This window comes from Motacilla alba, chromosome Z, assembly GCF_015832195.1.
Source record: "Motacilla alba alba isolate MOTALB_02 chromosome Z, Motacilla_alba_V1.0_pri, whole genome shotgun sequence".
In the NCBI taxonomy this organism is placed as follows: domain Eukaryota; kingdom Metazoa; phylum Chordata; class Aves; order Passeriformes; family Motacillidae; genus Motacilla; species Motacilla alba.
The window spans coordinates 29,235,432-29,247,203 of NC_052046.1; the positions used below are offsets into that span (position 1 = coordinate 29,235,432).

General features: G+C 35.8%; 1 protein-coding gene across 1 annotated transcript in view; it reads left to right on the forward strand.

Moving 5' to 3' along the window:
* ALDH1A1 (aldehyde dehydrogenase 1 family member A1) overlaps positions 1-9,502 on the forward strand; it is a 30,654-nt gene extending 21,152 nt beyond the window's left edge. The window contains exons 9-14 of the mRNA XM_038124955.1: positions 1,395-1,497; positions 2,045-2,229; positions 3,222-3,386; positions 5,204-5,361; positions 6,890-6,964; positions 8,915-9,502. Of these exons, the coding sequence (XP_037980883.1) occupies positions 1,395-1,497; positions 2,045-2,229; positions 3,222-3,386; positions 5,204-5,361; positions 6,890-6,964; positions 8,915-8,987 (759 nt within the window). The 3' untranslated portion in view covers positions 8,988-9,502. The remainder of the gene's footprint in view (positions 1-1,394; positions 1,498-2,044; positions 2,230-3,221; positions 3,387-5,203; positions 5,362-6,889; positions 6,965-8,914) is intronic.
* The last annotated feature ends 2,270 nt before the right edge of the window (positions 9,503-11,772 follow it).

The following is an 11,772-nucleotide window of genomic DNA, read 5'->3' on the forward strand; positions in this document are numbered from 1 at the left end:
TTTAAACAATGTTTGTATTGCTGGAAAGCCCTTTAAACAAAGGCAGTTCATGAGATACAGTAGATCCTAGTATACCAAGGGTATTTTAAGTCTTATTCCTTTAAAACAAAACTTTTTCATAACATTTTTTTAAGATGTTCTGTTATCTTTTGTCTTTGAGTTTAATAACAACAAGATGACAGGAAGGTACGTATGAAATCTCATTCTTCAGTCTACACATGTTTAGGTGACGTGACAGATTTTTGGTATTTCATTGATACTTAGTACCATCTGGGTGGTCTGGGTGTTTGAATATGTATCTGTTTAAAAGGAAAGTCACCGTTAATTTTTCCTAACCTTCCCTCTGAAGAATTGTGAGTACTATAATTGAGTATTTCTCATTGCAGGCTATATTTAGGATTAAGGATCAGCTATTTCTTTGATACAGTTAATTATATTGTTTGTCTAAATGCATGCTAAATGGAAAAGCTGCCTTCTGGTCTCTTAACTTCTTGGATATAGACTCCAAAGATAAATATCATTGCTTCATGTCAGGGATCAGTACACACTGAGTGCAAGAGCTAGGTTTGCTCTCAAAAACCTTCAGCTCTACAGTAATGGGAAATGAAAACAACCCAAAACCCTGACATCTGATGGTCCCCATAGACAGTGACAACTATAGTGCCCAGTGATTCTCCAAAGGCAGATGGACCAGAGGGTGTATTCTAGAGTTTGGTGACTGTTCTCTTCTAGCAGTGCAATTTAGCAATGAGAAATGGTGGCAGGGAGGATTACAGAGGGAGGAAGTTTGCCTGATGGTTGCTACACTCAGGCAGTTGAAGTTCAAAGGCACAAGAGCTACAAGCAGATTTTTCCTTCACAGCTTTTCCAGGGCAATTCATACTAAGTAGTTCCTTCAACCATGTCATCAGTAGGAAAAAGCAGAGTAGGGGTTCTAGTTTGCAGTGTTCAATTCCTCCTCTTCATTCATCCAAGAGAGAAATTGAAACAAGGAAGAGTGTCCATGCAGCCAGTGTAGATTGTCTCATAAACTTTGTGCATTAAAGAGCCTTCTCATGTATAAAACAAAGGAATTTTAACCTAATGGGAGTAATAGATGAGCAGCAAACTGTGCCTGCTTTAGATTAGAGATATGTGCAAGTGGTAGTGACCAAAAACACCCGTGTATCTTTGGCAGTTAACATTACAGGGGGAAACTCTGGTAGAAAACATTTCCAGTTCATAGGGTAAAAGTCCCCTGTACCCTGACTCTTTTCAGTTTAACTTATTTTTCATTTTATTGCTGGGATAGTAGAAATCTCTTAAATTATTTTCACTTTTGAGGAAATCAGAAAAGTATTATAGAGGCCATTACAAACTTTTTGACATGAAGCTGTCCTCTTCCTACCTTTTAGGTTGGCAAACTGATTAAAGAAGCAGCAGGGAAGAGCAATCTGAAGAGAGTTACCTTGGAACTTGGAGGAAAAAGTCCTAACATTATATTTGCAGATGCAGATTGTTAGTAGCAATTTTATTATATGAACTACTACTATTGCAAATCCAACACACTCTTTCCTTTCTTTGTCAGTAAATAATTTTAACCTTTTCAAAAAAAGAAGTAATTTTTAATGTTTTCTGGTCATGCCATAATTTTAAGTAGATTGCCACCAAAATCAATTGTACCTGAATAAATGCAGAGCTCTGAAAGGATGTTCACCCTTATTGCAATTAATGATCACCCTAACGAAACATGAAGAATGAAAAGAAGATAGAAGGATCTTAAACAGGTTTATTAACTTTCTGTCTGAATACTCTTCTTGATGCTCCTGACAGGGCAAAAAATGTTAAATCTACATTTCCCACAGATTATCTGAATCTGTGTTCAGCTAGGTGTAACATGATGCTCTTGAAAAGGGTAGTTTGGATATAAGTAAATGGTTGTATATCTGTGTTTTAAAGGGCCATAAAAATAAAAAGTGCTAGAAAGTGAAATTACATGGGTGACAAGAATTTATGATGTGATGATTCAGGTTTATGATCTGATGAACTCTGCATTTCTTTGCAGTGGACGCTGCTGTGGAATTTGCCCACATTGGTCTGTTCTATCACCAGGGACAATGTTGTATAGCAGGATCTAGGATTTTTGTTGAAGAGCCTATTTATGATGAGTTTGTTCGTCGGAGCATTGAAAGAGCAAAGAAGTATACTCTTGGGGATCCTTTGAAGCCTGGTGTACAGCAAGGCCCTCAAGTAAGTAATATTACATGTTTTCAGCCCAATTCTGTCATGACACCACAATTTAATGTCGCTCTAAACCTACCATCACAGTAATTTCAAGGCTAAGTACAGTACTGTAGAGGTTAGTCTGGAGTACAGAGGAAGAAATCAGAGTAATTGTTGTTTGTGCCAATATCGTAGGCCTAAGGTCTCTTTCTCTTTTTATTATTGAAGAGGAACAATTACCAAAATTTGAAATGCTTTGAGAAATCTCCAATGCAAGATCTGTAAAAGTGCAAGTACAATCACCTATGTCATGTTAGAACTTGCTAACTTTTCTTTCAGATAAGTGACTAGCTTGAAGAAATAAAAGTTTCAATATCTTTTCCCCTTTTTCAAGGCACTAGACTTTTATTATGCTGCTCTCAGTTTTAGAATATTACACAATTAAAATGCAAGAGGTTTTTTTTTCTTCCTTTTATTAAAAGATCATACCAACAGCTTTCCCATCAACTGAGTGTTAAAATGCAGCATTAAAACATATTGCTATCACAATGCTGTGAACTCAACACTATTACAATAGTTCTCATCTAGTCTTATTCCCACATCAGCTTAAAGACTGTTTTCTCCTCCAGTCTCATAATTTGCATTTTTATCCTTAGCAACCTTTAGCTGAAGCTTAACTATTTTACAGATTAGAAAATATTGTCCTTTTAGAACTGGTATGATCCCATTTAATGGAAAATTGTAATCATGGGTGTAGATGCATTTCTTTCATGTTAGCTATGTTAAATATCTCTCTTTGTCATCAGATTCCTTGTTATGCTTTTTAGAGTAATTATTTCTAGAAACAAACAAACAAAAAAATACAGCCTGTATCAGGTATATTCACTGTGGTGTATTGCCACAGAGAAAAAGCCATATTTTTCTCCAGCTCATAGTGACACAGGTTTAAGTTAATATGCTAAAAGATCAACTGTTATCAGTGTGTGTTGTTTTCATTCCTGAAATATCTTTTCATTTAGATTGATAAGGAGCAGTATAAAAAAATCCTGGAGCTGATTGAGAGTGGGAAAAAAGAAGGAGCCAAACTGGAATGTGGAGGAGGTCCATGGGGAGACAAGGGTTACTTCATCCAGCCCACAGTTTTTTCTAACGTTACGGATGATATGCGCATCGCCAAAGAAGAGGTAAATAAAACTTCAGCAGTCTCTTCTCTCACTGGAAGTCATCTGTTTAAATATCTGTACAAAATATTCATTTAGAAGGTCAAGTGACTATATGAAAATCCTCTCATTAAACCTGTTGTTCCATCCTGGTGGTGTTTAAAGTGCTTTTGTTGTTTTCTGGTGCCCATTTCACCAGATTGCTCAAGGAGGGAGAGCAGTATGAGGCTGCCCTGCTAGCAAAGGCTCCTGCAGTAGATAAATGCTGAGGTTTGGATTGTTTGCATTGCTTCATACTGTCCATGTCTCACAAAGTCACAGTGACCTGTAAACCTTGGAGGCACAACTTGCAAATGTTTTACGCTGCCTAAGGAGCCACTTAACTTGGTGCTTGTATGCACCAGGCAGCTACTTTGCAATGTGAGAAACTAGTTGGATTGCGCTTCCAGAGGCATTTTGTTTGTGGCATTTCATTTGTGGCATTTCATTTCACCCCTGTGGGATTACTTAACTTAGATCTGTTTGCAGATGTGTCTACACTTCATTGAAGAATCTGCTACTGTCCCAACTAAGATGACAATGCTAGGGTAGCACTGACTGTCTGGAAGGAACCAGGCGAATTTGGTTGTGCTGAACTGCCATCTAGCTAGTTCTCTACATAAGATTCAAAGTTGAGTCATGACTTCTTCGCTGTGGTTTACCTTAATTAATAACTGCTGCAACTGGGCTGCAATTGGTATCCATTATACTACTTCATATTAGAAAGCTGCTGCAGTCTCCTAAACATACTTACTACATCCAGCAAGAGCCAGCAGCCTGAGTTAAAGTGAACACCACAGCATTTAGAATTAATTGTGACAGGAAGAGGATTGTAAAACATGATAGACCTGTATGAGACAGAATTTGTGGATTGTTTCCACCATCCTATGGTCAAGTAGGCACAGAGTTACAATTTTTTCACAGTTCTCTTAGTTACTCTTTGGTCAGCAGTACAAGAACTGCTCCTCACATTATTTTAAGTGTAATGAACAAAGAAGCTAAGAGTAGCCAAGAGAGTTTAAATAATATTAATGTTTAAAGAATGTCTGAGTTTTGAAGCTCACAACTTGAACACTGGAGGAATGTTCGGTGGTTTTCTGATTTACAGAAATCAATCCTTAGAACTCTAGCTAGAAATCAGCACTAAAAAATCAGTCTAGTAGAAAGCTCATAGTCTATAGAAATGGAATTAGTTAGATGTTGTAATGCCCCCCTCAGCCTACATAGTCTTGGTATTCCATGATAGGCATGGGCATTTCTGGCTGAGAGCTCTGAACAATGGTAGCGGGAAAGCCGAACCTGAAGGACTATTTTCTTACCTGACACCCACATGGAAAGCAGAATTAGTTGCTTCACTTGGAGTACATTCGCGGTTGTGCAGCTACCTGCAGGGATAAAATTCTATTAGTAAATTTAGGCAAATGAAAAATTGAATGTCTTTCTTGACTTTAAAAATAGAGCTTGTCCAGAAAACACAAGTTTGTTGGTAACCAGTATAGATACGTAGCACACTGTGACACCATGTTAACTTCCTTTATGATGGGTATCTTTTGATCATTGTTTATTTGTTTTCATTGTTCATTTATGATTTTATGAATTATTTACAAAAGGTTAACTTGACTTCCTTCATATTGCAAAAATCTTTATGCAAATTTTTTAGTATTTTTTAGAACTTTATTCACTTTTGACTGAATGAATTCAGGAATAAGGCCATCTGACAGAAGCAAACTTAAAATACATCAGTTACTTCAAACAGTAAGTTATTCCAGTTCACTTCATATGTTTACATGTGCTTGATACAGATATTTGGACCTGTTCAACAAATCATGAAGTTTAAAACCATAGATGAAGTTATCAAGAGGGCAAATAATACCACCTATGGCTTAGCAGCAGCAGTTTTTACCAAAGATATTGACAAAGCATTGACATTTGCAGCTGCCCTTCAGGCTGGAACAGTATGGTAGGTAAAGTTTTTTAAATTCTTAATTTAGATCTGCAGGTGTCAATGGCACTAATTGTAAGACATATTCACAGTATTTGGTGTGGTCTTTTTTATATTTATTACTTGTAATCTTTATAGAGGTAGATCATTGTCTCTTCTGTTTATCTTTTCTACGTTTCCCTATTTAATGTGTTACTAAACAATTACTTCTTTTCAGTCATACCATTTTCTGATAAACTTAGTCAAAAAAGGAAATTTACTTTCTAAAAAGAAAAGGAAACTAATGAAAATGCTGTGAGAGTACCCTATACTTCAGGATCTTGGCCTGGATCAGCCCAAACAATAATTAATGAGATCAGTTTTGGTATTGTGTAAAGAAGTTAATTATGTTAAGTTCAATGGCCATTAACCTAGGCAGAGCCTGTTCCATTTCTGTAATGGGAAAGATTGATCAAATGTGATTGAACAAAGAAAGGATATGGAAGCTGGGAGAACTACTACAAGGCCAACTATTTCCAGCAATAGAAAAGAAGAGGCAACCTATATGGAGCTGGAAAAGAAAATGCTTTGAAATGAAAGAGTGAAAGCTTGGAGGCATAGCAGGGTCTAATGACAATCTCTGACAAAGACCTGCATTTCCCTACAGTTATCCCAATGCATCAGAAGGAGAAAAACCAATTTTACTTCAATGCAAAACCTGTGTCCAATTTACATTTTATATGGAAGCACTTGCAACCATCACAAATTCCTGCCCAAGTCCTGTGATCTAAAAACATATGCTTTCCAAAAATAAGCTAACAGTCTTGCCTTCAGAGTTGGTACTCTTTATATGGAAGAAAGTTTAGAATAGAAATGGAATATTTGGGATTTGCTCTTACATGACTGGTGGTCTAGGAATCCTTAGCTATGAACAGAATCTCTTTTGTTGAAACAAGCAGACTGGCAAGCAGGATAGAATATAAGATATGAAAATACAGAATATTTGATTTGACAAGGCTGTAAGACAAAAAGACCTTCTCAGCTAGAAAATGGGATGCACATTCTGCCACAATTCTTCATACTTGAAAATTTGCCTGTGAAATTCCTTTCTTACTCATTATGGTGTCTTTGTTCTCAACCACAATACAGAATAAGGTTTGACTGAGTAGAACCAAACAAAACTTCCTAAATACATAGTGAAGCTATCCTGCGTTGACCTATTGGAAGGGTACATAAACTCTTCCGCAGAACACTTGTCTGTGGATAACCTTTTGTGAGAGAACTTACGTACAAATTAGAAATTTTATTGCAATAATCAGAGAAAGATATGACTGTCTCTCGGCTTGGAAGACCCTTTTTGAATTTTAGTACTCTGATAATAACTGTAGCTGTTTTTGATGCTTCATTTATCTGAACTTCAAACTACATATATTTTTAAAAATATATACTTAGATTTTTTTTGTGACTATGACCATAGGCTTTTTAGAGGTGACAGAAAACCTCTGATTTTTCAGAGGTGAAACAAAATTGTTTTGCACTGTCAAAAGTAATTTTCCTGTTCTTCCAGGGTTAATTGCTATAGTGCATTGTCTGCTCAATGTCCCTTTGGAGGTTTTAAGATGTCAGGAAATGGACGAGAAATGTAAGTAAATACTTTTAAAGCTGTAGATTCACAGGAAATTCAAAATGAAATTCCAAACCCTCTCTTAAAATATGCATAACTGGGATGTCCAGTTTGAGATTTTGGCAAATAAATCTCTAGAGTGCTTAGAGGCATGATGTTGTCAGAGGTAACGTCAATTACCTCTACAAAATTCCTCTACAGCAATTCCTCTACAAAATAAATAAGAAAATTTCTTACAGGCATACTTTTTCAATATGACTAATTTGAAGTATATCATGGTTGCAGTACACTGGTAAGCAAAACTGACCATTGTGTTTATGCTTTACAGTTTTTGCATATATAGAGAAACCTTTATTTTCATTAATATTAATCTGTGGGTAGTTTGTGAAATCCCCTTTCAGTGTCAGGTTTTGAAAATACAAAACTTTCCAAAATCCTTGATTTAAGCAAGATTTTTCAGTTAAAAGTTTGTGAAACTTATGTTTTTACAGTATGTGTCAGCCAGGTCAAAAGTTTGATGAAAATAATCCTCTGTAGTCTTTGGAGCTTTGTCTTTCCCCGAAAAGAAGCAGAGTAGCATACATATATTATAAACTAACCAAATTTTTTCAAACTTCTGAGTTTTGATCCTGTTTTGACTTGAACAATATCCAGTCTCACTTGTATTTTTTGTTAAAAATGCCATATGTACGAGAACAAACAATTTTTAAAGGAATGAGTAAAAATGTAGCCCTCTTTTTTATTAAGATAAATACATAACAATTCTAATGAAACATAGAAGTGATTAAAAAAGGTATGTACAGGTGAGGCACTTCAGAGCTTTTCTTTATGTAGTTCCTTCCAAGACAAAGGCTAGTGTTTTCATACTTGCTCATCACTGGGCACAATCTGCTTCTGATGGCAAAGCTCCCACTGACTTCAAAGGAAACAGTCAAGCCAATGTTGAGAGCTTTAGAAAACTGGAAATTGAAACCCTTCAATAATTTAGGCCATTTTTATCAAATACAGCTTTGCCTTTGTAGGGTGCGGGTGCCAATAATTGGGAGATAATCAATTCTGAATTACAGTCTTTCAGAAATATTTTTTGGATTTATTTGCTGGAAACAACAGACTATCAAAAATGTTCTCTATAACTGTACATTTTGAAGGAATTAATCTTTCATGCTAACAAAGTTTTCAGGTTCAAAGTCACAATTATCAGACCAATAAAAATATTCCCACTATAGGACAAGGAAAAATTATCACCAGATAAATGTCTGCCACGAGAAAACTTGTAAATATGTGACAACCATTTTTAGGAGAAGTGGAAATATGTGTAAAAAACCTACACTGAAAGAAGTAGGATGTGGTTGTGTTAAGCTACTGACCTCCTTGATCCCAGAATAAATTATCCACATAATTCTTGGAGTGATAATGCCATTATGAATTAAACTACTCAATGTCATATACTAACAAAATTTCTCTCCAAAAATGAAGGGAATCAGTAAACATTTTAACCCAGCTCAAGTGTCCTGAGCAAAGATTTCTGGTTTGCTTATATATCTATCTAATAAGACAGCAGTGAGATCTGTATAACATTATACTGTAGCAAACCCTTGTTCCACAGAGCAATCTTATTTATGTCTAAATAGTTTGACTACATCAGATGCTGTTGATCTGCTGTACAGAAATCCGGTTTAGAAAAACTCTAAATTAAACACCACTCACAGAAATAAAACTACTCTCTCTGCCATTTTTCTCAGGAGGCCATTGCTGTAGCTTTTCAAAAGGTTTCCAGCAGCAGTCTAGCTGCACAGCTGTCTTCCAAATTTGTCCAGTGTACTTGTTATATATCCAGCCAATTGCACACTACCACTGAAAATCCCATCCAGAAAAAAAAACAAAACAAAACAAAAAAAAGCAACAAAAAAAAAAAAATCATATAAAAAGCATTACCATAAATGCTACTCCTGGTTCTCTTTTATCTAGGGGAGAATATGGACTTCATGAATACACAGAAGTGAAGACTGTCACCATCAAAATCCCTCAAAAGAACTCGTAATGTTGTTTGAGGTGCAGAAATTAACATCTTCAAATGAATCTGAAAAAGCTATCTGAATTCTCAATTGTTTTGTTGTCCAAGTAATGCATTAACTTTTCTGGTTTCTGACTTTATAAGAGGTACCTTCTTACATTAACAATATAAGGAATAACATAGGAAAAAATAATGTGAGTAATTATGAAATCTTTAATGTCTGATTCACAGCTAACTCATTTTAAAATTCAAATCCAGAAAGATCTACTCTTGTTTGCAGTTGTAGTTCTCTGTAGTGTTATGAAAATTTTCCTTTTTCAGTATATTCTGCAAGTACAGTTTGAATTTATGTGCTCTTGTAAGTGTTAGATATCAAGTTCTCTTTGCATTTGCTTTGTGGCCTTAACAAAAACACTAAAGAGTAGTTAGCAGATGTTTCTATGTTTCTCTAGATAAATTTCTCAGACTATTAAAGTTGTTCATCATGTTACATGAATGTAATCTGTATGTTAAAAAATATTAAAATTCACCTACAAAACCTAGTACTTCTCCCTTCATTAGTCTTTTCTATTGTACCAGTTTACCATTCAGCAAAATGTATCAGAGGCATCAGTGGTGTGTTCAATCATCAGAAATAAACTACACCTGCTATACGGAGACTAAATTTGGCCAGTATTATAACTGGAAATATATGAACACACAGAACATCAAACAATTTGCAAAGAGCCAGCACTTGGCTTTGCAGTAGTAAGTGCATAACAAACCTTAATAGACATATGGGCAAGAAACAGTGAAGAGAAAGAAGAGGAGTGGAGGGAAGGCAATCTCCTTTGTCATTTATAACTGCTACATTTTTCCTGTACTCACATACTTTCATGTAACTAGCCTGTTCTCTTCCCTCTTCTTTCTTCCTCTAATCCATTGTCTTTTATCATCATGTTTCCTCATCTGTTCCTTACAACTGCTTATTCTGATAAAGACCCTCTTTAAACACCTGTGTCCCAAGCTGATCATAAGCTCAGCTCCAGCACTTCACAGCTCTCTAACAGCTCAGCTGCCAGCACCCCCGATGGCCTTTCAGCTCCAGCAGCCGCCAGGTAAGCTCTGAGACGATGGCCTACAGACAGACAGTATACAGCCTGCTACAGACAGGCTCATGTTCTCCCAGGACTGAAATCTAGAGCCACAGGCCAACTCTTTGTTACATAGGCTCAGCCTTACAAACAACCTTGTGCATAGTACAAGCCCTGCCCATTAATAAGAACATGGCACAACAAAAATTTTTAAGCAGCAAGTATGGAGAATTTGCTCAGTATTAAAAGGAAAGAGGGTTCTGTTCATTTGGATACACTGGTCACTTTAAAATTATTTTTCTTTTTAATAAGATAGTTGAAACAAAATACAGATGAGACTTTGACCCTATGACTATTCTTAGAATGCCTTTTCTACGAAGAACTGGTCACAAAATTTGTGGTAGTTCTCTCCACAGCCTCTATATGATCTATTTTTGGAAGGTATCCATTCCAAATCCCATATTCATGCCTCTAAAGTAACTTTATAAGACATAGTTTTCAAACAAATTGAATTCTGGTCCCATATAAGAAACAAGTAAAAGACTAATAAAGGAAAAGAAGGAAGAATTAATCAAAAGTAATAGTGTACTCTTAAGTAATTATTTGAGATTTTACTGCAGAGGATAGTAGAGAGAAGAAAGAACATAAATAAAAATAAATTACAAATGAAGTAAAAAACCCCAAAAAAATCTTAAAAAATAAGCTGCAGATAAGAAAAGAATGGCAAAATTATCTGGAAGACTTTAAAAGTGACTATGAACATAGTATTAGTGAAAACATAGGTACAGTGAAGGATTTCGTATTTTAAAGAAAATGAAAACCCATTTGTACAGTGGGTGGGTCTTCAAAAATCTCTACCATCCAAATTCTGCTTTTCTGTTTAAGATTAGAAATCTCAAAGAAGGATAAATAAGTCAAATTACATTAAGCCTACCTCTGCATTTTCTCTTGGATCAGGAGAGTGATTCTGAAATTATATTCCTGATCTCCCCGACTTAACTTCTTTACCTGGAAGAAGGATACAAGGGAGCAAAACGGGGTTCCTTTTTGCTGACATTAAGCCAGCCGGATCACCCATAATTTCTGGTATGATCCAACCACTGTACCCATGCAAGTCTTAGAAGCAGACTACGGCTAGTCAGAGTGTCCTTTGGCAGCACAGGACTGCATATCCAGTCCTACCATGGTGCCTTTGACTGCAAGCCCAGCAAAGAATGACTTTGGAATACAATGCAAGGAAAGGTAAAACACAGCATAATACAGGTCCATAGGAGAAGGACCAGCTGGACCCTTGTATGCATGTATATATATATTTTTTTCTCCTTAGAATACCTAAAATATTTTAATAGTGTTCCCAAAAATATTGTAAATATGTATTTTAGTTCCCATTTTATAGTCTTGGATCAGTAAAAGAAAGCTGGCAATGGTCTTGTTCTGTCAATTTTATTTTTTCAATGTGATCAAAATGTGACTTCTGGTAGCAACTTGAAGTTGCCATATTTCAAATGCCTTCAGTCAGAGAAGTGCTTTCATGTGAATAATATGTATTAGGAAGGAGGAAAAGAGAGAGGGAGAAAGGGAGAGAATGTCATCCAGCCAAGGTTTAACAGCAAAAGTTTTTATCAGAGTCAAATAAAGATTTGCATTGATCTGATGACAGACTGAAGTTGTTCCCAAGAGATGCCTGTGTAAAGAGATCTAGTAAACTTAAGGAATTCAGTAAATGTGTGTCATTCCCT